Source organism: Strix aluco, chromosome 4 (genome assembly GCF_031877795.1).
Source record: "Strix aluco isolate bStrAlu1 chromosome 4, bStrAlu1.hap1, whole genome shotgun sequence".
Lineage (NCBI taxonomy): Eukaryota > Metazoa > Chordata > Aves > Strigiformes > Strigidae > Strix > Strix aluco.
Genome location: NC_133934.1, coordinates 73629212 through 73654751, shown reverse-complemented (window position 1 = coordinate 73654751; position 25540 = coordinate 73629212). Strand labels below are relative to the sequence as shown.

The following is a 25540-nucleotide window of genomic DNA, read 5'->3' as shown; positions in this document are numbered from 1 at the left end:
GAATTCCTGTTAACAAGAAAGAAAAAAACCTCACACCTAATTGTTTTTTCAGGATTTTTATTGGAAAACATTAGAACCAAAAAATTACCAAGGCCAGTTTTACAATAAATTTAAGACATACAGAATGGTTTACCTGCTATTTAGATTTAGTGCAGGAACTTTATTCCAATATCTTTCTCATGCAATTGCTGGATTAAAATCACATTCTCATTTAACATCAAAATGGATTGCTAATAATGCTTTCTTATGATTTAACCTTAAAATCTGGTTTAAAAAGTCAGTTTTGCAAAGGTTAAAAACATTTACACAGCAAGATTCCCCCCTTCACAGACCAGCTAATACTTGCCTGTATCTGATAACTGGCAGAATAGACCACAGAGCTCATTCTTCCTTTTTGTTATTCTAACCTGAGAAATTTCTTAAATGCTTCTTACTGGGCGTTCATATTTGGCAACGTCACTTTCATTACATAGCAAAGTGTGATTTCTCATTCTTGTCGGAGACCAGTCTTTCACTACTTATCCCAAAAGACACTCTCACAAACAGGAGTTACATTAGCATAAATCTGCTTCTGTGAATAGTATGCCCCTTTGGCAAGTTAAACCTTGTTAGTAATACCATCAGAACACTAACCTCAGGATGTCAAGTTCCCATCAGTTGTGTAATTCCTAGTATTGTGCGCTTTGAAAATATTTACTTTGGCATGTTATACTTTGTAGCATAGAGAAATTGATTTTTTTTGTGCTTACTCCCCGCCTTACAAAATCTGTCTTTTCTCTTCCATTTGTTCAAGCCCTTTCCCTTGCCACCAGTTATCTCCCTTTCTCATAGCTGCAACAGAAACAGGACATAAAGCACAGAAATACGTTTAAAATGTGATATCGAAAAAAAGTTGATGAGCAGCAGACAATGGTCTTGTAAAACACTCTTTAGTTGATGAATGAGCTTGTAAAACGCAAACCCCATAAATCTTTTGGTAGAGCATTCAGGCCTTCAATTTTAAATTCGTAGGTTTACTTAGATTTCATTTCAAACCTTCCAACATTCAGTGTTTTACTACATTTAAATGCGCTAGTCACTTCATACTTCATACTCCCAATATATATAGAAAACCAACACTGTCTTAAAGAAATGATGAAAAAACACTTGAAACAAACAATTTAACTTCCAACAGAATACAACTTCTTTTGCATTTTCAGTAAATTTGTATGTTAAATAATTTGGGTTATTACAAATTGTTGCACTTCAGTTTTAGCTAACTTATCTGATTTTCAAGTGAACCATGATTTCAAGTTACCACTCCTGTCTGCCAGACTAAAATTCAAGAGAATATATTTATGTAGACTAGAGTTTTGTTTGCTTCATACTCTGCCTATTAAAGACCATTATGCTAACCACGGAGATCAATGAAGTGCTTGATTTGAAAGGTGTAGAAGTCACATATCCGGAGAAATGGCTGGATTTTTCTGTTTGTTTCTGTGTAACTCTGGTCATTACTGTACTAAAATTAATACTGAAGTGTTTTGGTTTTCCACTTCTCTGCCAACTAGTTTTAAAAGAATGTTACAGGAGATTAACACAAAATAAGATGTGGACAGATACCGTACACAGCTGATGCATGACCACGTCTCATCCTACTGTAGTTTGCTGGCATTTTTGATCCCAAAAGAGGAAACAACATACTCTGGATTCTCTTAAATGCATTCATAATCCTAATTTTTTAATTTTCCTACCCATTAAAAAAACAGTGTTGAAAAATAAGGAGCTAGCTTAATTGTTTTGATAACCCTTAGTCTCACATACATTTTTAATATTATATAGTGAAACTGTATTTTGCATATCAGCACTGAGTGCACTTTAAAAAGGACCTCTGTTGAAATATCTCCAACAGGTCTTTATAGCACCATATAATCTGCTGCTGATTTAACTGCTTAAAATCAGACTCTCTGTGCCACTGCTTCTAAAGAAAAATGATTACATTCTTATTTCCTCTAGCATTCTAAAAAAAATCTAGAAGAAAAAGTTTATGTTATCCAACTGAATGCATGTAAACAGTTAATTACTAGACACTCCATTTTCACTTATTCCAGTTTTGTGCAGCTGAATTGCTACATGATTCCTCTGGAACAGCACTGTTTAATTCAGTAGCAGAAAAATCTCATGGACGCATTGAATGAAAATGTCTCTCGCTCTTCACTGAATTTTGAAAGTTTCTTTTTACAAGATTTGATCCTGCCCCTTCTATTATGGCTCATTTTCAATTCATACTAGAGAAAATCAGTGACAAACACAAGAGGCTGAGTGCAGGCAAAGCCACAGTACAACACAATAGGAATAGCAAGGACACAGAGCCAAGAGGAAACCAAGGTACCCAGAACAAACTAGAAATACACTAAACGCAAGAGAGCATCTTCGCTCTACAGCAAATTTTACATTCTTTCAATACTTAGATTAGTTTGTTTTCAGCTGATACACAATTCAGAATTTATTCAGAATTAAAAGAACACACAATGTGATTAAACATGAAGTACATGAACTATTCATGCACTAACAAATGCTGCCATTGCTTTTCCACAGGTAAAACTGAAGCAAGTGTGTCAGAATGGCATTTGGTTGAAATTAAAGTAATGCTGGTACTTTACCATTTTTGATAATCGTTACCTAGAACAGACAAAGTCAGTGACCATCTACTCAATGTTGCAAGAGGCTCCTTTTCCAAATATGAGTTCCAGTAAGTGGAAGTACGAATGAGATCAGTTTGAACACATTATGAAGATTTTCACACTGCATATTTCTGAAGAAAGCGGTCAAATGCATCATAAATCGCTTGTCTAAAACAAGGGAAAAAGAAAATAATTTGTATTTTGGGAAAGGACAGATATAAGTGGTGTATTTCCATATATTTACAAAGCTATCATCACAATTTCAAATCAGCATTCAATAAAAATGTGGTATTAGATAGTCTTTTCTCCTTTGCTTATTTCTGGGATCTCTCACTTCAATCCAGTAATATATTTATGTTTCAGGAAGGAGTGGGACTGTTTACCAATGTATGCAAATGTTAATGAATTAGTCCAAATGTTAATGAATTAGGAGTTTTCTACACAAACATGTCAGGAAATGGGTCAAAGAAACATGCATAATTTATAATTTTTGAGCAACTGTCATAAAACAAGGCTGAAGTTTTAAACAGCATTAAGCTAGTGGTTAGCGTACCTTGACCGGGTATATTGCTATTCCTTTTTCGTTGTTGCTTAGACTTCCTAAATGGGATGTACACTCTTACTAATTCCTTATATTTTAAAATTAACAGCACAAACATTTAACTTTTCAAAACTAAGGAACTGCATTTATATAACAGATTTATATAACTGTCTTCAGAAAGTCAATGCCTAGGACTACTAAGGCGAGAATTCATGCAAGTACTACGCATTTGCAGTCAAGCTTATATTTTAATTCTCATCTTCAATTGTGAGGTTTTTTTAGTTCTCAGAAGACAACATTTGCAAAAAGACTACAGCTGCACAATACACCACAAGCGGTCACTGATTAAAAATATTTTCTAGCATCCAGTGAACACACTTAACTCAAAAGCTTTTATAAGAAAACAAGAGTGAGAAGGATCATTCTCTTGCCATTGGCTTACTGAACGAGCTGAGTTATACTGCACCTCATAAAATGGAAATGCTGACACTCTCTTTAAATTATTTCAGATCCGATAACTTGTTCTTCAAAGCAGTATTTGGTATTTGTTGCTTTAATTATAGACTTGCTTTTAGAAAAAAAATTACGTGTCTCAAAATCATGGTTCTCAACTATTTTTAAACTTTCTTGTTTACCTTACCTAAAGAGTCCTTGTTTGAAGAGGTAGGCACTGACATGACCTCCATCCAGATACCTGATTTCACATCCAGGCCAGATTTCTTGAAGACTGCGCACCCCAGTTCGAGGAATATATGCATCTTCCTTAGCTTGTACAACTATGATTAAACTTGGGTCAACGGGAACTAAAGAAAAACAATCAAAATTTAATACATCTAAGGTAAGAAATAGAAACATGTGAGCTGAGATTTCTGTTGTAAACCTGCTCTCTAGTTCTAAAACAATTAAAATTATTCCAAGCTTTAATAAAATTATATTTTCTAAAGTCTCCAGCGGAATATATCTTGTTTTTTCGACATTATGTAGTGCGGCCATCAGTAGAAAAACAAACTAATCAATCTCCTTCCCTCCCTTAAAGCAGAAAACTTCAAAGTCTTTGAGGAATGACAGGAGAGTTGTCTTTCCTCTTCTCAACAAAACTCTATAGCATTCAGGTCAGTTATCCAAGATCTCTTTTTTTCAGTGAAAAGAACTAGGAGACATCTGAAATTCAATAGCATAGAAGATTCGTAAAATTTTTTTCCTCAAGGAGAGGAGAAAAGACAACTATTCATATGAAAGGTCAGACAAAGTGCAGTGTTCACTTTCTTTGCTGTTTCCTACATGTTTTAGTCACCACATAAAAATCCCAGCATATTGTTATATATATTCATTACTCATAACGAGAATTGCACCAATCAGATTACTAACAGGAATAACATCAAAATGATGCTGAACACAGAACACCTCTCTCTCCACAAAGAATGTATGTGCTATGGTAAAGAGTGACCAGCCAACATAATTGACAGTGGGGTGTCACAAATAATTTAAAGCCTCTCCTTTCATATATACTAGATCATGTATAGAGGATATGTAATGCTAAGATAGATTCGGGTCTTCCATTCAACTTTCCACGGAATCTGAATGTTAGGCAGATTTTCTGAAGCTCCTCTCTAGACACGCTCCAAGGATACCCTAAGCAGGGGATGCAGTGTTTGCCAGAGCATGGAGAGACCTGGGAGACAATTGATACGAAGGTCTACATCACTTTGACAAGTGCATTAGGATCACAGATCCTCTTAAGTTTCAAGACAGGTCAACGCTTTAGCTAAGTGATACCTGGATAAGTGTCTAGATACACCAGAATGTCTGTACTTAGAATAAAGCTTACAGGGTTTTTTTTCTGTATACTGAAAAAACTTTTAAAGCTTTATGGAAAGTACTTCACTGGTATTTGTAGCACTTCACTGGTATTTGCCACAAAACCACCCCAGCTAGTAGTGATCTGGGACATTGTCCAAGTCAAGAAATCTATGCTAGTGTAGAAATCTGGATTTTTTTTTTTTTTTTTGACATTTACCAGTGGAGTACTGAATGCCAGAATTAAAAAACGAGGTGGCGCAGGGTCTCAGGATCAAGAATGTTTTGACATTCAAAGACAACTCTTGTCAGAAACCTGACTGAAATCAAAGTATGTTCTAGTACATGCTGAGAATCCTCAGTGGGTACATGCACAGTTGAACCATTTTTTCTGAATGGATGACCACAAAAGCAGTTCCAAGCCCCCACTCCAGCAAAACCCTTTCAATCAGCTTTAGGAAGAAATCACTTGTTTGCGTTGCCTGCAAGCGGGTCACTGAAAGGGATTTGTCCTAGTTGCCAAGAAACCCAGGCCCATCAGAGTTAAGGCTTCCTGGGCTACAGCTCCCTCTGCATGCTATCTATGCCTGTCTTGGGAAACACTATATTCACCAGACCACATCTTCCCAGAACGACCTCTGTGCATTTTCACTGATCACACTTGTCTAAAAGTAGCATTTGGTTCTCAACTATGTAGGCCACTCTCTATCTGAAGTCAATATCAGATTTCTGCTTTATGAGATTTACTTGAATCTGCTTGAAAAACCTTATTAGCAGATTAATTAGATCTAGATAGTACTCACATCACACAGATGCTTTTTCTTTTAAATAATACAAATTTGTACTAACTCATATCTGAAAGTAGCCACAGCAAGGCAGGGAAAAAATGAGCAAGGATATTGAAAGGCAAATTTTTAATTCACTTTATCATTGTTTGGCCATTAAGAAGAACAAGAAAAACAATTAGGCAACGGAGTGATAAATCGATGCTACTGAATAACACTCAAGATATTTTCATATTTTAGCTAAGGTGCCAGCAGGTTTACACAATGGAGAATGAAAAAAATACCTTTCCTTCCATCGTATTTTATTCGGTTTTCCAAACTGCACATAAAAAAAAATAAATCCATACCTGAGAAGTTAGCTACATGGGTACATTCATCCATTACTCCTTTCATGAACCTTAAGGATTCTCTCTGTAAAGTGTCACTCTTTCTTCTTTTATTTATCCTCTGTCCTTGTTGGCTGGTTAAGTTTTTATTGCTATTGCTACTGGTTGAAAATGTTTGATTTATGCACTGCATTTTGGGAACATCTTGTATTAAGAGTCTTTCTGATGAGGCACTTAGAGTACTTTTATTTGTGGTAAAGCTATGAACAGCTTCTGTAGATACAGTCTTGTTTGAGGAATCAAGGTCAAACATTCTGGAAGTCATGTCCACATCCTCCAGACTGTCCACACTGTCAGGGAAGTTTTTAACAAAGTCTTGTCCCATTTTGAAAGAATCCGTCTAAACAAAGACAACAGGTCATTTATTAAGGGTTTCTCCTTTAAACCAGTTGGTTAATCTTATTTTTAAGATCAACTCAATATGAAAAAAAAGAAAGAAAAAAGATATAAACAGCACTGCTCACAGTACTTGTTATTTTCAGCCTTCATGTCACTCAATTAATTAAATCCTGATCATCATAACCTCTTGATAATTTAATTCTACATTTCTGTCAGCTTAAAAAATGCAGGAAGTACTTATATGTGGTAGCTTATGATACAAATATTTGTCTGTTTTTAATTCTGTATTAAACTCTGAATTTATAATTGCAGTCATTGAAGCTTAAATTTCTGGGCAAACAACTCATAAAAGCTATGCATTTTTCAGATTTTTTTTCCCCACTCTCAAAAGAGCAGTAATATCTTTTTGGCAAAGTATTAAAAAATTAACACTTACAGCACTTCTTCACAGACACGAAAGACAGGCAATAGCAATAAACAGATGTGACCAGGTCTAACGTTAGGTTTAGGACTGAAAAACCTACTGTCTCTATAACATTAGGAAGACACAAGCTGAACATCTTGCAATGTTTTTTCTCTTCATGTTAGAATCATAGAGTCATTCAGGTTGGAAAAGACCCGTAAGATCATCAAGTCCAACCCTTAACCTGGCTGCCAAGTCCACCACTGAACCATGTCCCTACGTACCACATCTACATGTCTTTTAAATACATGCAGGGATGGTACCACTTCCCTGGGCAGCCTGTTCCAATGCTTGACGACCCTTTTAGTGAAGAAATTTTTCCTAATATCCAATCTAAATGTCCCCTGGTGCAACTTGAGGCTGTTTCCTCTTGTCCTATCGGTTGTGACTTGGGAAAAGAGACCAAAACCACCTCACTACAACCTCCTTTCGGGTAGTTGTAGAGGGCGGTGAGGTCTCCCCTGAGCCTCCTCTTCTCCAGAATAAACAACCCCAGTTCCCTCAGCCGCTCCTCATAAGACATGTGCTCTAGACCCTTCACCTGCTTCACTTCTCTGGACATGCTCCAGCACCTCAATGTCTTTCCTGTAGTGAGGGGCCCAAAACTCAACACAGTATTCGAGGTGCGGCCTCACCAGGGCCAAGTACAGGGGGATCACTTCCCTAGTCCTGCTGGCCACCCTATTTCTGATACAAGCCAGGATGCTCTTGGCCTCTTGGCCACCTGGGCACACTGCTGGCTCACATTCAGCTGGCTGTCAATCAACACCCCCAGGTCCTTTTCTGCTGGGCAGCATTCCAGCCACTCTTCCCCAAGCCTGTAGTGTCACATGGGGTGGTTGTGACCCAGGTGCAGGACCCAGCACTGAGCCTTGAAGACTTTTGTCTGCTCAATCAGTCTTCCTGGAGTTTATTTTACTTAAAAATGGTAAGCGCCTAAGTAACTACCTCCACCACAGTCCCTCTTCCCCTCTTTGAAAAAGGACGCTCACAAAACAAAGAATCTTAGGAAAAAGGTTATTTATCAGAATTGGCTAAAGACAGTGTTGCAACATATGAGCAATTCTCAAAAAGTTATCACCCCAGTCTAGATGAGTGGCAAGACAACAACACTCCCCTTGGGAAGAGTCTTTCAACCCTAGTCAAAAAGAGCCAGGAAAAAGCAAAAAAAAAAAAATGCAGACAATAAATTATATTTCGTAAGGAGCAAAGAAAGTAATTACAAAAGCTCTACCTCATGTTTACTCCAACCGCCTGTGGAATAAAGTGTAAAGCTCAGGAAGGGCTTGCATCACACACAGAAACAGAGACACCTAGCACTTTAAACAAACTAGACAATAACTTAATGTTGCTACCCATTAATAATATTTGACAGCATGGAATATTTGAAAGCAGTTGCTTCAAAGGGCAATAAATCATGTTTTTATATTTGCATGCCAGGCTATTGGCTTTCCAGACTATAAAGCCAGCTACTGGGAAATATTATTTACAGTTTCAATGTTCTGACTGAATTAATTTTATGTTGCAGATTACACTAAGTGTGGTCACGGAAAAAACTTCTAGCATGGGCTATACTTACCACATTATACAATCAAAATATTAGCTTCTGTTTTTCAGAAGGATTTCCTTCAAAGATTAAATTTATCAAAACCATAAGGAAACAAGAGGCAAGCATGTTTTAGGTAACAACTGGCTACTTCTACTGGAAGTAAAAAGAAGTTACATTATTTGTTAGATCTGCACATGTAAATATTAACAAATAGGGAAAATAAACTATACTTACACCACAGTATTCAAGCATTTGAATGATTTCTTCTTCATAAACAGTTTGTGTAAAATACTGTTTCTCTAGCTCTCTCCAGTTCACTGCCTTGCTCAACACACCCTGAGATTATAAACATAAGTGTCCAGTACACAAGTAAAACCCTGAGATCACTCTAAAATAATGATACACAGAGAAAATTGATCTGTTCCTCTCTGTAACTTGAGTCTTCCAGTGGACTTCTGCCCAAGTTTCCAGATAACCCTTAGAATTACTGGTATCAAAGCACAAGCACATATTGTAACATAGGGCATGGAAACCCACCTCCCTTTAAAATACAAGCTAAGAAAAAAGAAAAGGAACAAAAAAGAAGGCAAAAACCAGTCCACTTAGGGCTTACACACATCTAGACTGGGCTAAACCAACGATGGGTGTCAAAGCCAATCTATTCATTCACCTACCTCGGCAGCAGTAGTGAAAACATGGTAGTAGCAGCATTATTACCCGACTAGTTAAGCCAGGCTTTGAGCAGAGGAAAACATGTTTCCACAGCTTGCTTCCTCACCTTCCCACATTCAGACCAGGACTCATTGTCCCACAGACCAGCCCCAGCCCCTAATGTGGTACAAGACCCACTGCAGTAGCTCAAAGCTACCCTCCTTATCATCTGTTGTATATCCTGAGCAGGAAGGGGGGGTTTGTCACTAGTCACTAATAGAGGCCAAAGGGTGATGAAACGCCCTAACTGAAAAGGTGAATGTGGCCAACCTAAACCTTTTAACTTGCAAATCTGATTACATTCTAGTATATTAAGAAAAATAGATGTTAATTACCGTAGTGAAGACTGCAGAAGCTGTTGACCAGGAAAGACAGGGAATCAATGGCAATGGTTTAGGCCAGTTTGTCACTGCCAGTGAAGCCATCTAGAATCAAAGGCACTTATTACATATTTTAATATGGAATTCACAATATGGTAAAAAGAACTCTCTCACCTTCAATGTATTTGTGACAGTGAAGGACTGTGACAGTTGGATATACTTTCACCTATATAGAAGATACAGACTACTCTTCAGTGATTTCCCTAACAATAAACATTGCTCTGGATAGGACTAATTTCAAGGCTGAATGGGTTTTTGTTGTAAGAATTCCCAATGGAATACTTATTCTGAGCTTTTACTTGTTTAGAACCATGAAAAACATCTGTAAAGCCTTTTCATCAAGCTCCTGCAAGCTTATTTCAAGGCAAAATGAAAGCAATCTACAAGAAGGACTATTAAAATTCTATACATTTAAAATTTGTATACTGTAAACAAAACGTGGAGGAAAAGTAATTCAGCATGTTGACTCTTTTCCTGTCCTTTAAAGTTTAAATTATTACTTTTACATCAGTTCTCAGAACACAACTTTGTGAATATTCTGTTTATCCCGGAAAAAAACAGAGCAAAGAAGCTCAGTGTACAGAAGTTCCCTACATGGTATGCTCCTGACAAGTTTTATTTTATTGCTCTAAACTGAACAATAGTGAAAACCCCTTAATATAAAATACTCCATGTCTGTGCCAATGTTCTAATAAGTGGATTTATACAACTGAATTATAATTCTATTCTAATTATTTTTTATTAATAAAAAGTTACAAGAACGCCACATATCTATGTGCTGGTAGCCAGAAAGTCTGACTTCTTTCTTCTTAGTTCCAGCTCTCCCCATCAGTAGAACTTAATTAATGCTACCTACCTTCTGTTGTAAAACACATTCTACAGATCATCAACATCAAATATGATTTATTTCCCTGGTTTTAAATTGTACCAGAAGTCCTGTAAGTCAGGACTAGCCAAAAATCTATCTTCCTGGACTAAAAAATTTCAAAGTAGTTTCCAAACTCACTCTCTCAGATCTTGCCTCCTTCTATACCCCTGCTGTATATGACCCTTGGTATAGGATACAGAGCTCAATTATTCCCATAGCATCTGCACAGCATTGAAGTGTCCTGCACAGTTAGTGGTGCATATACCAGTTTGAGAATTCCAATCCAACTTCCAAATAAGACAGGGAAGGCATGTTTAACACAAAACTTGTTGTTTCATCAGAGTGATGTTTATGTAAATCAAAGGCGCTTTGTACATTTATGACACTTTTTACATTTACACAGTCATAAAATTGTGCTTTGGGGGAAAATTATTTTCCTTTCAGTAGACACTACCATTACCAACATTATTTACTTAGCTCCTAACAACAAACAAACAAAGATCAGCAAAACAAAGGTATACTGTTTTAATAAGCTTTGTACCTATGTCTTACAGACCAATGATTATCTGTAGAGACACAAGCAGTAATATTTTAACTGTGCATTAGTCTTTCAAGCATCTTACTAATACACTGCTGTTTTAGTTTGAATATGCACCACATCATACACAAAATGTTATCCACCTCACCACTGAAATCCTCTCTAATCAATACCAATGACTGGGGAAAAAACAGATGAATTGAGAACAGAACTGACACCAAGAGTCACCTCAATTACAACATGCCTACAAAAAGCAGGCATTTCATACAGTGCATTCAAACACAAAAGTTTAAGCAAGAAGAACGGAGGAAAAGAGGGAGAACTAGCAATTGATCAGTACAGAACTTCTTTCAGAAAACATTTCTTCCCCCCCTTGTGGAAAAAAACAATTATGTGAGAAGCTTATATTTTTATTAAGCCTGTCAGGAGACAGCTGACAAAGGGCTCTATGATTTGTCAGCACTTATTGAGGATTATACTAATTTAGCACCACAGAACATGAGAATTGCCAACAATTTATTTCTCATGACTCTAAATGTTTATTTTAAAGTACTTCTGAGAGGAACACTATAAACCAAATTATTTCCATATGCTAAATGATCAAATGAGAAGTTAAAACAAAAATTACTGAACAGGAAATATAAAAGCTTACATGTCCTCCCATGGATATTCCAGTCATCCCTAGCGGTCCATAGCCTTCTCTCTCTAGCCAGTGCAAAAGAGCTGCCGATTCTAGAACAAGAGCTCCTCCCATCACAAACAGGTCCGAGACATTTTTTAAACATGACCGTCTTTTCTCCCCAAAAAAGGAAAATATAGGATTTATTTTCTAAGATTAGATTTTGACAGTTCTCATATTTCTATATATACTTTTATACAAAGCCTGATCACAGTCCCAGAGAATTTTGGAGCTGAACTCCTGTTGATTCAACAGGAGAAAAAGCAAGTCCAGATTCTCTGGCACCTGTACTTTTTCATCTAAATGAGGACTAGAAATAAGAGACCTGCTAAGCTTCTAATGTAATGTCACTGACAGTCTGGTCTTCTAGAAACAGATATTACCAACATTAGAATCTTATTAGTACTAATCTTCTGTTATAACGCATCTTTTAGAAATAGAATCAAAGTGATACAGCCCTAGACATACACTATCTCACTTGCAGAAAAAGTCCTTTTTTTTTTTTTTTTATTTACCTGTTTTACATCATTGAAAAATTGCACACAACATTTGAAGAGCAATCAGTTTGTCAGCTTTGGAAGCACTCATCAGTGTCACTGTAAGACTGAAATTGTAAAGTGGGAAGTTTGTCACAGTACTGAGAAATTCATGTAGTGTACTGCAAAGCATTAAAACACAGAAGAAACAAAGAAAAGAATAGAAAGCTATTCAACTGAACCATCAGAGGGACTCTAAAAAGTGACCAAAAACATGTATTTTACAGAGCAATTAATACACCTCTAATTTGAGGAGGGGGGCTGTATATTTTCAGTATCACACAGCCAGGTTACAGAAGTCTCCAGGCCTCTTCTGCCAGCACACAATCACATTTGAGACACACTGAAGTGCAAGGACAAAGCTTACCGTGCAAGCCGCAGGAGGAATGAACATAGCTGCTGCAGACCAGTATTTATAGGCTAATGTAATTCTTTCCTACAGCTCTGAGATTCCTCAGCCCTCTCCAGCTGCTATATTTATTAAACACTGTTACTAGCGTATTAACTAAAACCACTGCTGCTGCTTTGTAACCTTGTATTGAAGAGGGACGGTTACTGGTTGGGTTATTAGACTGAGCACTCTCAAAGAATCCTTCTCTACATTGTGCATTACTAAGCTGTCAAGCTAGACAACTAAGAACAGAGTTAGAAATATCCTTGCCAAAATATTTAATTTATTCTTCTGCATCAGATCCTCAGTAACTGGAAAAAAATCCACCGCTGGATGTATTCCAGCACACACTCTCTCCTGTCACTTTCCTATAATCTTACACTTCTAAATGCAATAATATATATATATGTTTGAGCAGTTTCCCTATCAAAAAACCAACTTTATAGCAATCACCATAGTTGGTAAATGTAATCCACTTTTTTAAAAAAGTGGTTCGTACATCAAAATAAATAAAATTCAGCATCTGCTTTCAAAAAAACCTAGAAACTATTTTGTCAATTAAAATTTTCTCCTCAAAAGCAATTTTTTTAATCTTTTGGATTTAGGAAATCCAAATACTGAAATTGAAATAAAACCTAGAAAATCTAAAATGCTCTAGTGTGAGACAGTGCTCCTGGTGAAGTCCTAATAGAATGGACAGGTTTAAGAATTTCAGCTTTAAAGATAAATCACCTTCTATGCATCTTCTACTCATGTTAAACGGCCAAATTAGGATTAAAAATGATTAAAACATCAACTCATATTTGGACTTTATGAAATATGGGTAGACTAAAACCACAGCTTTGCCTCAGACACATACCCCGTTGAATTCTGTTTATACTCCAGTGGTTCGGAAAATGTGAAAAGCAAAAAACCAGGACTGCCTAATTAGGCTTCTAAATTCACATTTAAGAAACTCACTGAGGAAACCAAGTCCTGTAAAATACTGAATATCGCATAGTTTCCACTAACAAACAAGCAACACCAAATTTATTTACATGTCTGTGGTACCCTTAAAATATCTTGGAAAAACAGAATCTTAGCAATTATAACAGGCAAGTACACTATCTGAACAAAGATTATTCATAGTTGACTGAAATACAATTGCAGCATTTGTACATGCACGGTTGTGAATCAGGAAAATAAACTGATACTTGCTTGCATTCACACTCATCTCACGCTATACTGCAAGTTCATCTGGTGCAAACTTTCCTGATCCCTGTGATCTCTTAATACAAAAAATGTCAATGCAGCCTAGCAAAGGGTAGACAATTTCACATTAGCAGGTTACAAGTGGTCCATGCTTGAGACTTTTTTTTCTTAATAAGCTACCAAAGCTTATACCACTTTGAGCTTCTTGAGAAAAAAAAAAGTGGTAAAGACAGTATCTGTGAATGTAACGGTAATACTTACAATTGATCCTTAGGTTTTCTACAGCCATGTAGAAGACTGAAGTTAAAGAAAGTAAAAAATTTCTGTATAAAAACTGGTAATTAAAATAAAAAATAAAGTAAAATTAAATACATCATATACATAAATAGCACACTGATTAATTAAAATTTGGGACTTGAATTTCAAATGTTTAACTGGAACTAAATCAAGTTAAATGTAGTTTGATGATGTAGTTCACAACATAAGATTTTACCTCTGTCAGGTATATGGGTAGGAAAAAAGTGTAAACAGAGATCCTATTCAATAAAACAGGGTAACTGTGTTATAGAAGTTACTGATGAGTTGATGACAGGACAGAACTTAACTTTTTTTTTAAAAAAACAATCTTAAATGGTAGCAGTAAGTTTCTCTAAAGTACCTGAGGTGTCAAAGGGTTGCATCTCAGAAGGGAAGGCAAGAGAGGCAACTCTCTTTTCTGTCATTAATGCATTCAGAAGTCACACAGTATGATGCAGAATGAATGCATAGTTTTCGCTCTGTCATGGCTAAAGGAATCCTATCAGTACTTTGATCAGTACACAGATTCATATCAGAACTTTTATTCTAATAACTACAGTAAGAAGCTGTAGAAGACATTTTCAAAAAACTCAGAAAATCGATACTTGGTGTAGAAGTAACATGTTACATTAACTGTGTTCCACATTGTGTTTTGTGCAATGGTCATACTTTGCTCTTTGCTTCTGTCTGCTGAAAATTGATCCACAAAGTAGACACTATACCAGTGACGCATCTTCTACCTTCTGGAGAGAATGCTGAGAATAAGTATCTTGCTTTTCACAAAAGGATATAATAAGGATTTTCTAGCAATAGGGAAGCCATACAGGCTTCTTTAATCATTGGGCGTGCCATTAATGTGCGTCTCCTCCAGAAGTGCTAAAGATAAGATGTACAAACAGATATTAAGATACAATCTGATTAATTTCTCAATGACAAACAATTTTACATTTTACATACTCACATGATCTCCAGTGCCTGCTAAATGAATGCACACAGGTCTGTGCTTGCTATTCCATCTTCTGGGTATGATGAACTGAAACCTATGAGAAACAAACACCTATTTTAGCATAGTGAGTATATTTATTTACAAGCTGCACCAGAAAAATTAATCTTAAAAAAAAAAAAAAAAAGACAGAGTATTTTTATAACCCATCCAGGCAAACTGCCTGCGATTCAGCAATATCATTTTTCATAAACACATCCAGCAAAGAAAGGAATCCTAAAGTAGGACAGAATAAATGCCAAACAAGAAAAGGAGCCAAGCTGAAAGATCATGTTCCTAAAAAAGACCACTACCTCATCATCACAAATTAAATTTTGCAGAGTGGAGAAACGGAACTTCAGATGAAGAGCAGCCTAAACAAGTATCATTAGCTCTCCTAGGCAGCACTGCTATTTTTCTCCCCAGGGCACAACAGCTGAAATTGAAGATTAAGATGAGCCATATAAAACCCATGTTGGCTGGTTCTGGCTGGGATAGATTTAATTTTCTTCATAGTAGCTGGTACAGGGCAACGTTTTGGGTCTGTGCTGAAAACTATTCTATACACCCAACATCAATCACTTAATGTCTTCTGCTACTACTCAAGTAATTTACAGTCTAACTACTGGGGAATAAAAAAAAAAAATCCTTTCTGAACCATTAGTATTTTCCCCACAAGATGGAGCACTGTTACCTACAGCAGTGTTACACTTCAGAAAAAGATATTCACACAATGCAGAACGATCTTAACGGAAAACTGTAGAGCATTTCAAAACTGTAACAATACTGTCCAATGTAACAATCAGCATAACTTGACTACAAACTGTAATAGAATATAGATAAGGAAACAATCAGTATAGTATATTTTTCAGTATGGTACTAATTATTCCAATAATGTTAAGCGACAGTTTCTTTCTCTAACCAATGGAGAGGTGGAAGAGAACTGATATTTTGACTATCAAACTTCTGACACTCTTTAGTGTTACATGTTTAAATACACATAAAACCACCAACCAGTAATATCGATAAAACTGCCAGTATCAACTTGAGCTGACAATCTTTCATGTTTAATTTTTAAATTATTAAACAAAGCTTGGAAAAAAATTTCCATCATGAAAGCTTTAGCTCTAAACTAAAAGTAAACAGAAATTATGCTCCCTTTCCAAACCCAATCCTCAACTGCAAAGCAGTGTTAGTGTGAAACCAGCAAAAATGCCATTAGGTATCTTCTGACCATTAGGGAACATCCAGCTTTCTGTGAGAATGCTTTTTTTTTGGCTTGCCAAGTAAGAAAGACATCAGGTTGTCTTGCTGCAATTAAATGAACTTACTACTTCAGTACACATACGGTATTTTTGTACTCAATGTAAATGGAAGGCTGGAATGGTTCCTTCAAATACAATAGAACACGCTTCTTTCATATAACAGCTTCTCCTGCTACATATAAAACAAACAACTATTGTCCTGGCTATAGTATCCTTCATTTCCAGCATCCTGCTTATTTGGAAAAAACCAAACAAATGATTTTAAAAACCCAAGGTATTCCATAGCTTTGTGCAATACGATTTCTACACTCAAAAAAAAAAAAAAAAAGTCCCCTCGCAAAGGACATACACACAGATTAAAGTATCACATGAATAAGATTTATTTTCACTTCTGAGATCAAAATATATTTCAACACATTACTACAAAAAAGAGTTTGAAATATTTTACAGATAACTTGTATTACAATAAATTAGCTTCACAATAAAATTACTTGTAGACCATTCTTCTTTGCAGTACTACTTTCAGAAAGAAAATACCACTTGGCTTCTCTTACCTTGCTACAAGAGATTCGACTGGCAGGATACCTGGGACATAATGAGCTAACGGGGAAATGAAATGCCCCTCAAGGATTTTACAGTCGGACTGCTCCTCAACCTACAGAGAGAATGGGATGATAGCAGTATGTTTCACATCAATGTTTAACTTGCTCTGAAAGCCAATCTCTTCAAGTAGAAGAATTTGTTACAGGATACAAATGTACTTAAAAAACCCAAAGGTAAGGTCTATTTCAAATATAGGGATACACATATTATCAGAGTCAAAACATTTGTTTCAAACTTTGCTTTTATTAAATGACCTATAAAAGGAATCAAGGAATAAAGTTTAATGCTGTCCCATTTTAAATATGCTGTCCCATAATACATACTAAGTTTCAAGCATTTTTTTGAGCTTTAAGATCTGACATCCCACCCCCCAACTATTGTATTACTGGGGAAAAAATAAAACAGTATCCATACAGACACTGCTTTATTTTCTCAGTTTCGTTCCACTCTCCGCTAGTAGCTAACATGACTGTTTATTTTCCCATCCCTTCCAACCCCATGTCCTACTTTTGCCATTGCCTCCTAATTCTACCCACTGCAGTTCAATTAAAAAAAAAAATCAAAACAGCGAACTGTTAAAATATTTAAGCTTGCCACAGCACAGACCAACAGTACATTTATTTGACTTTAGAACTACTGTTCATTTCTGACTCCCTATTCACACTTTCTGGATTAAAAAGTCTTCAGGGCAATGATTACTTGGATGTGCACACCTCATCTGGAAGCATAGGGCCTCCTTTTTCCAATCAAGAACATATGCGAACTCACACTACACTGATTTCTTTTGCCTCTACAGCCTTGCTTCCTCTTCCCTCACAGATAAATTCTAATGTCCTTTTCTTGATACAGAGCAACGGGGAACACCAGTGAAGTCAGTTAGTGCCACCTGTTAGAAAAGTGGTGACCAGCAAATCTAACTGAACATTGTCAGAGGTGCATTCACTACTCCACCTCTATGTACTCCCTAGCAGCAAGTCATGATGTGATAATGTCAGACATCAGGAAAATACAGATTCACATGACATCAAGATTCAATTCTTCTACCATATAAAAGCAGCCTTGTAAGTACTAAGTTGATTTCACCTTTATATACTGTCAGCACAATAAATTTTGTTAAACTGCATCATCTCTTGCTTTTAAGTACCTTGTCAATGAACACTGGGTAATCTTTTGAAACCAGCGTCTGGCATTTTTCCCTGTTTCCAATAATCTTTCTGAATTCAAATATTCTGTTGAAAGGAAACAAGTAGAGAAGATTCAACTTTTAATCTAAAAAAAAGAGAAGATATATTTTTAAAATGTCAGGAGCTAAAGTAAGCCACAAAGAAAACAAAAGTTACAAAGCCAGCTTTGGATTTACAGATTAATCAGGCTACCATAGGGTAGGTATACAAGAATGTTTTTGAGTTAAAAAAAAGGCTCAGGTACATTACTTGTGGTTGCACAGCTCTTAAATAGTATTTTACACCTGATATGTTGAAAACTTCAAGTCATTTTTCAGTGCCAAATTAAGACATAGCAACTTCCTACACTTACACATCCTTGTAGCCACATTGGGGCAATACAGACTGAACAGGTGAAAAACATGCTGTACTGCCAGCACCAAAGTGTAGTTGCCAATGATCCGAAGTGCAGCTGGAAACAAGTTAGCAGCAGCACTTCGGGAAGTTCATGAATGACACCAACTGGAGGGTGAGGTTGATAGCTGGAAGGTAGTGCTACCATTTGGAGTGATCTGGATACACTGGAGATCAACAAACATGCTAAAGCTCAACAATAAAACTGCAAAGTCTTGCACCTAGGACAGGACAGCCCCATGCAACAATACAGGCTGGGAACTTCCCAGCTAGGTAGCAGCTCTGCAGGAAAAGGCATGGGGTTTCTGCTGAACAGCAAACTGAAGACAGCACATCCAGAGTCAGCAGCACACCCTTGCAGCTAAGACCACAATGGCATACCCTCTGCATTTAGCAAGAGGGCAGCCAGCAGGTCAAGGGAAGGGGGTTTGCACTGCCTGGCGAACAGAAGGCTAAGGGACAAATGTAGTTGCAGTCTTCTGCCACTTAAATGGGCTGTAGAGTCTTACAGAGAAAATGAAACAAGACTCTTCTCAGAAGTATACAGTGAGAGGAGACAAGAGGCAATGGTTGTGTGTTGCAACAAGAAAATCCTACTGGAAAACAGGGAAAGATTTTCTTCACAGTGACAGAAAAGATTGCCCAGAGAAACTGAATAATTTCCATCCTCAAGGGACTTTCAAAACTCAAACGGATGAGGTGCCAAGTGACTTGAATCAGCAAGGAAGTTCTCTTTGTTTTGAATAGGAATTTGGACTAGATGCCCTCAAGTCGGCCCTCTCAACCTTAAATACTCTATGCTAGGAATAACACGCTCATTCTTATGGTTGTAAATATACACAACAATGTTACCTGAACAACTAGAACAGCAGATTTGGGTGGAAAGTATAGAAAGAACAGTGTAACCGGCATGATCTGTTCACCTTCCCAACACCAGAGAAAACCAAACCAAAAAGACAAAGAAAATCCAGTTTACCACCATATCAAAAATAGTTCTACTATATAGCCTTTGCTTTTCTTATGCGGAACAGTAAGTATTGCTGAGAAAATAAGGGTAAAGGTGTAAGATGTGAGTGAGGAGGGTAAGCTAAATGAAGAATGTTTTGCTTGACACTGAATTCTCAAAAAATACTGCATTTATGTATTTCCTCTGAAGTTAGGATACTAAAGGCTAAATCTTGCACATGTTGAGGAATTTCAACTCTTGCTAGTGAGTTGAAGATAAAGCATTAGGATATAACCAGTCATCACCTCAAGGGTGTGCACATAAAACTTCAGATTACATCTAGGCAGGGTAGTCTGTAATATCAGCCAAGCTCAGTTAATGTTTGAAGTGTAAGAAATTTAGTAAGTTCTTCTAATGGAGCTTCACAGTGATCAGTTTAAAAAAAAAAAAAAAAAAGACAACGCTGACATTGTTTCTGGCATGCCAGTGCATGCATACTAGGGAGTGGTACTCCCTCCTCCCACCAGCCAGTGTGAGCAGTCAGGAGGAGGTGGTATTCTTCATCCAGGTGAAGCCAGGCTGCTGGGGAACAGTTCATCTTCTTCCCATTCAGGGCAATACATAGAACAAATTCTTCTTCCACTTTTCAGACCAGCAAGCCTGCCTCATATTTCCCCGACACCTTTTGATCTCATGTGAGAGGTTTTTTCCCCCACTATGGAAAAGGAAGAGCCATAGCTGATACCATTATTACTATGAGCAATGCTTCTTTACTGCTGTTTGACATTAGCGTGATTACCCTTATAGACCCCCATGCAAGAGAAAAGCCTTGCCTACCATTGCAATAGCTGACAGTAGAATTAGTCAGAAGTTCCCCTATATAGATAACAATTGTGTTGGGGAGAGATGGGGATGGAGGGGAGTGAAACTTCACCACGTCTCATCAATAACCTAAAAGTTTTTAAGAGATGGTTTTGATAACATTAAAATGTCCCATTTCAGATACATACATACAACCAGAATACAGAAATGTTGCAATCAAATTAAAAGCACACATATTTTTTTTGCTTATTCCAACAAAAATAAAGTAAATATTTTAAAAATCCAACATTCTCATTCTTCAGGAAAGTCTGCTACTTCAGAAAAATCAGCTGAAGACATACAAAGCAATCCAAGTGCCATTTCTAGATAAGGTGTTTCACTTGGACTTAAAAATGAAAGACAACCCCCCCCATAACTCCACTGCCATCCACAGCGAATAAAATTTTATTTCAGTATTTTGTCTTAAATTTTCTTTATTGATTTTCAAATACATAAGAATTAGCTTATTAAATGCAGATTTATCATTTCCTATTTAAATACTACATGATGCAGAATATATATATATTCAGTCACTTGATTTTTAAACTTAAGAAATGCAAGTGCTCAACTTCCAGGTGTTACTCTTAATAACAACTAATAAAAATCAGCAAATATTTAAAAATTAAGAGGTATTTCCATTTTTTTCCTAATTTCAAAACATCTGAAAAGAATGAGAACTACTTTGGGCTACAAAAGAAACTTTTGATTACATCTTACACTTTTAAAGCTCATTATTATTAAGCAGTTACAGAAAGCTAGCAAGATCCTCTTTAACGTTAAACAGAACAATTCCTCTGCAAAAATTCAGCAAGTCTGGTGTTTAGAAAACACTTTCAGAGATGCTGCTTGAAGTATGTTATCATATATGCACAAGTGAAAAATGTAATCGGACACATACATTCTCTGAAGAAGAGCCTCTTTAAACACAAACATTTAGCAAATCTCTTTAAGACTTTTTAAATCCAGTTCCTTCCTTGCTATGGAAACACATGACTTCCTGAACAAAACAAACTATAACACATCTGGGTTTTTTTTTTTTTTAAATACAGGATAGTAACAACTGTTGGTACTTCAAGGGTTGTTTTTTTTTTCTTTTAATATAAAGTACTATTTATGTTGTTATTTTTTAACAAGTCACCTTTTCAGATCCTCTGGCTTTCCCCATCCTCTGATGAAAAGTTTAGTGAGGAGAAGCTTTCTGTACAAGACATCTAATTTACTTACACCCATTAGCAGCAAACTGACATCTAGGAAAAAGAACAGGTAAAACCAAGGCAGTTAAAGGGCTTAATTTTAGTGGTAAGTTCATTGATTGTTACACAAAGTAGGTTCTTATTCTCTTATTTATATTAATGAAAAGCCATACCGGTTTATTCCAAGGAAGTTAACCTTGACACTCAGGTCAATTCTTTTCATTTTAAACAAAATACAAAGGCAGTTAATACAAACTTCAGCTTTTTTAGGAAACTGGAATTTAGGAGTAGGAATTTAACATGCCCAATATAACTAGAAATTTATTATATAATTGATGACAAGCCAACTAAAGAGGCACATAAGGTCACAGAACTGCACCTTCAACAAGTCCTAACTGTATCTTACTTGAACTGATAAAACAAAGAGCAGCATTGATCTCTGTCCTGTCAATATAGCTGTGATGGTAAAAACTTTTCAGCCAACATGGGCTTTCATAAACACATCCTGGAATGGAAGCTTGAAACAGTATTTGGTTTTAAACTAGAAGACTAGATCTCTAGCTACGTAATTACTAGTTTATAAAAAAGAAAAAAAAAGTAGCTCCCATCACTGATACACAGAAAGTTTATTTTTGTAAACTTGTCTTCACTGGTGTCTTAAACATATACCCTAACCCTTATTTTATCCACTCCTTTACAATTTTTGACAACTCATTTCTTACAGTTTTGAAAGTGATGCTCCTGCTGCCTTCAGGATTAAAAAAATAAATAAATCACACCATCAAAGCCCTTGCCAGTATCATTTACCTTTCAGCAAATACACTACCTCAAATATAGCTAAAGCCAACAAGATTTTAGACAAGCTAAGTACTATTTTCAAAGCAATACTTACTGAAGTGAACAGGGAGCCACTACTGTCCTTTTCCAATGAGGAAGGAAGTAAAACCAGAAAAAAACTCAAATCTGGTTTCTTGGTCAGCAGGATACAGGTTATTCAACTAAAAAAATGTCCAGGACCTGTGTACACCTAAGAAAACAACAGATTTAATAATCAAAGACTTGGTTAGTAAGTTACCTTCAACTATTTATAGTATTTCCAGATCCCTCCATACTAAATGGTCTAAATAACTTAATCAGACTCCAAAATAATTTAATTAATGTTTTTTTTTTTCATTTTAAACCAAAATTCATTTATTCTGCCACACTTTGATATTGTCATTCTTCAGATAAACTTGTCTGAACATAACAAGTTAAAATTGTGGTTAGATTAATAAATACATTCCTTTGCACTTCTAAAAAGCTAATACTTAAGAATATACAGAAAAAAGAAAAACACTAACACGTCGAGTAAGTTACTTTCAAAATAGAAATTACAAACAATGTAAGGTACTTGAATACTAGAACAGCTGACTGTAATCTTATTATTCTGATCCATATCTGTGCGGTCTAATAGAATCCCAACCTCAACAAAATTTTTTTCCTTGCCCTCTCTGGAGATATCCACCGACCTCACGTGCCATTGGGCAGTCAGATGGGAAATGTTTGCCAGCCTCTGCAAGGTCCACCCTCTGCTTTTTGGAGCAGGGGGACAGCTTAGAATTTTCCTGATGCTAGAAGAGAACTGGGTGGTAGAGTCAGGGACAGCAGTACAGAGGGGACCCTCTATGAGGCTAGGAAGACAGTTTAGAGTGAATACACCCAAGAGTAAATCTGTGCTGTCAAAAATATACTAAAACTAGATTTGCAGTATCTATCAGTAATTGTGAAAAGAAACTTTAATAAATATTTTGATGTTTCACAAAGCAGCCTTGCATGTTTTGTGTAGTTGTTCCTTGGGATTGGGGCTTTTTGTCTGGGCTTGTTGTTTTTTAAAAAATCCTCTCCAGAATAAGAGAGAAAACAAAGATGTTGATTTTGCTGAGAGCTTGAAAGCTGGCAGGATGAGCTCTCTCTGTTGCACCAAAAGAATGCCAAAACAAGTTTCTAGACAAGTACATTATATTTAAATGCAACATTGATTGAGGTGAAAGGGTTGGCTCATCCTGCATTGTATTTCATTGATTGAATAAACACTCTAAAGTAATTCAGGATATTTCAATTAATCAGGTTCCAAGATTAAACCACTACTGGAAAGAGTACAGAAAACACTAAAAGAAAGAAATATTTCAAGTACATGAAGTATGTTGCATAGAACTTCTCAGAAATATTACTGAGAGAAAATAGGGGTCATTCTCCCATTTTGTTTATCAAAAGGGTAGGCCATGCTTCAAGTCACTGCCCATCAATGTTTACATGGAAAGACAACTACAAATACTTTTACTGTCAGAAAAGGCAAACCCAACTGCTGGAGGCTGAGCAGAAGTAAAGAGTGTATTTTAGCAGTGAGAGTTTGAACTTAAGAACCAGCAGAGCTTGTTTCGGAACGTGGCTGGATTTCCACCACTTGATACCACATGTGTCACATCACAATCCCTTTTTAAGACAGGTCAGCTGAAAGCAGTGACCAGAGAGATACACACAACCTGCAGAGCTGTGTAGCCCAAGAAACAGCACCTGTGTTATCAATATTCAACGAGTATATTGCTTTACATAAATACATTTATCACTTTTACAGTAAGCTTTACATAACTGTAAGCTGCGAATAGAAATTGTAACACATACAAAAGCATATTAAGAAGTGATCCACTAAAAAAAAAACCAAACACCAACCAACCTACATTTTAAAATAGTATTTTCCAGACAAGAAGACAAGGACACCTAAAGATAAATTTTAACTAGGCTCTCGCTCTAGGAAGAGTGTTTTTCTTTGCTTCCAGAATCCTCATACTGCATAAATTTTTGGTGTGTACACTTATTTCATAGAAACAGACCCAAAGATTCATCCAAAACCCAACACATAAAAGGTCAGGTATTCCTTTTTATCCAGGGCATGCAGCTTAAGTTACAAGAACACCACCACTGGAAAGTACATAAAGACTTTATTAAAAGGCCCAGTCTACTGCTTCTATACATGAAAAAGAAACAGCTCCCACCAATAAGTCGACCTGAAAAAGCCAAGAATGTGTATCTATTTTACACGGCTGACTCTTTAACTTCCCTGTCCTGTTACTTCTTTATTTCAAAAAATCTCTCTTCCAAATAACCTCGGGCCATGCTTTTTTTTTTTTTTCTTTTCCCGCCAACAGAAGAAAGATTGCTTAAAAAAAAAAAAATCAAAATCAAAGAATTCACGGCGACAAGTCAGAAACAAGCCCCACTAATCATTTCACACGATGGGACGCAGAGAAGCCTGCGGATAAACAATGGGGCCTAAGCCAGAAGCGTTCCACCGAGGGCCGAGCAGCTCCCTGCCGCTGCCCACCTGCCCCTCCTCCGCTCGCCCAGCACTCGGCTACCAGCGATGGGGAGCCTCACCCCAGCGCTTGCCCGTCCAAAGTGCAGGGCTCTACCGGCGGTGCCCTGGCGAGCCGCGGCTGCGGGTGGCGGCCGCCCCCTCCCCGGCGGCTTGCGGAAACCCCCTCAGGCCGCCCCCAGCGGGACCCGGCCGCGGGAAGGGGCGGGGGGGAAGCGCCCAGCGCCCCGTTAACGCCCCGAGGCGCGGCTGGGACAGGGGCGCCCGCGCCCCCTCAGCCCCCGGAGGCGGCCCACCGGACACGGAATCAATTCCCCCCGCGCCAGGACGGGGGGCGGTAGCCCACCGCGGGGCGAGGCCGCCTCAGCCGGCGGCGAGGACGTGCCGAGGCCGGGCACTGCTGGGAGGGAAGAGCCCCAGCGGGGCACAGCTGTTCCTCGCCCTCCACTGAGGGCCGCACGGACACCAACCGCCGCTCCCCGAGCGAGCGGCCCCCGTCCCGTCCCATCCCGTCCCGCGAAGGTCACTCACCCAGCGGCCCGGCGCTGCCGGTGCGGGGGCACCACATGAATGGGCGGGCGGGAAGGGAGGGGGAGGAGGAGGACGAGGAGGGGGAAGGGCGGGGCCGGCCTCGCGGGCGGACGCGC

General features: G+C 37.5%; 1 protein-coding gene across 3 annotated transcripts; it reads right to left on the bottom strand.

Annotated features, from left to right (window-relative positions):
* Positions 1-40: 40 nt before the first annotated feature.
* Positions 41-25505, bottom strand: ABHD18 (abhydrolase domain containing 18). Of its 3 annotated transcripts, XM_074823628.1 has the most exons (14): positions 25425-25505; positions 22434-22568; positions 21487-21595; positions 18109-18193; positions 16916-17016; positions 15076-15154; positions 14906-14990; positions 14079-14106; positions 11673-11811; positions 9570-9659; positions 8758-8859; positions 6134-6512; positions 3845-4007; positions 41-2831 (listed from the first exon to the last, which is right to left on the bottom strand). In XM_074823628.1, the coding sequence occupies exons 3-14, from the start codon at positions 21576-21578 to the stop codon at positions 2780-2782; spliced, it is 1395 nt and encodes a 464-aa protein (XP_074679729.1). In that variant the 5' UTR covers positions 21579-21595; positions 22434-22568; positions 25425-25505; the 3' UTR covers positions 41-2779. The 3 variants fall into 3 exon arrangements, with proteins under 3 accessions (XP_074679729.1, XP_074679727.1, XP_074679728.1); XM_074823626.1 differs by lacking the exons at positions 14079-14106; positions 14906-14990; positions 15076-15154; ... (3 more) ...; positions 22434-22568; positions 25425-25505 and adding an exon at positions 12215-12303; XM_074823627.1 differs by lacking the exons at positions 8758-8859; positions 14906-14990; positions 15076-15154; ... (3 more) ...; positions 22434-22568; positions 25425-25505 and having other exon boundaries at positions 14079-14100.
* Positions 25506-25540: the final 35 nt, after the last annotated feature.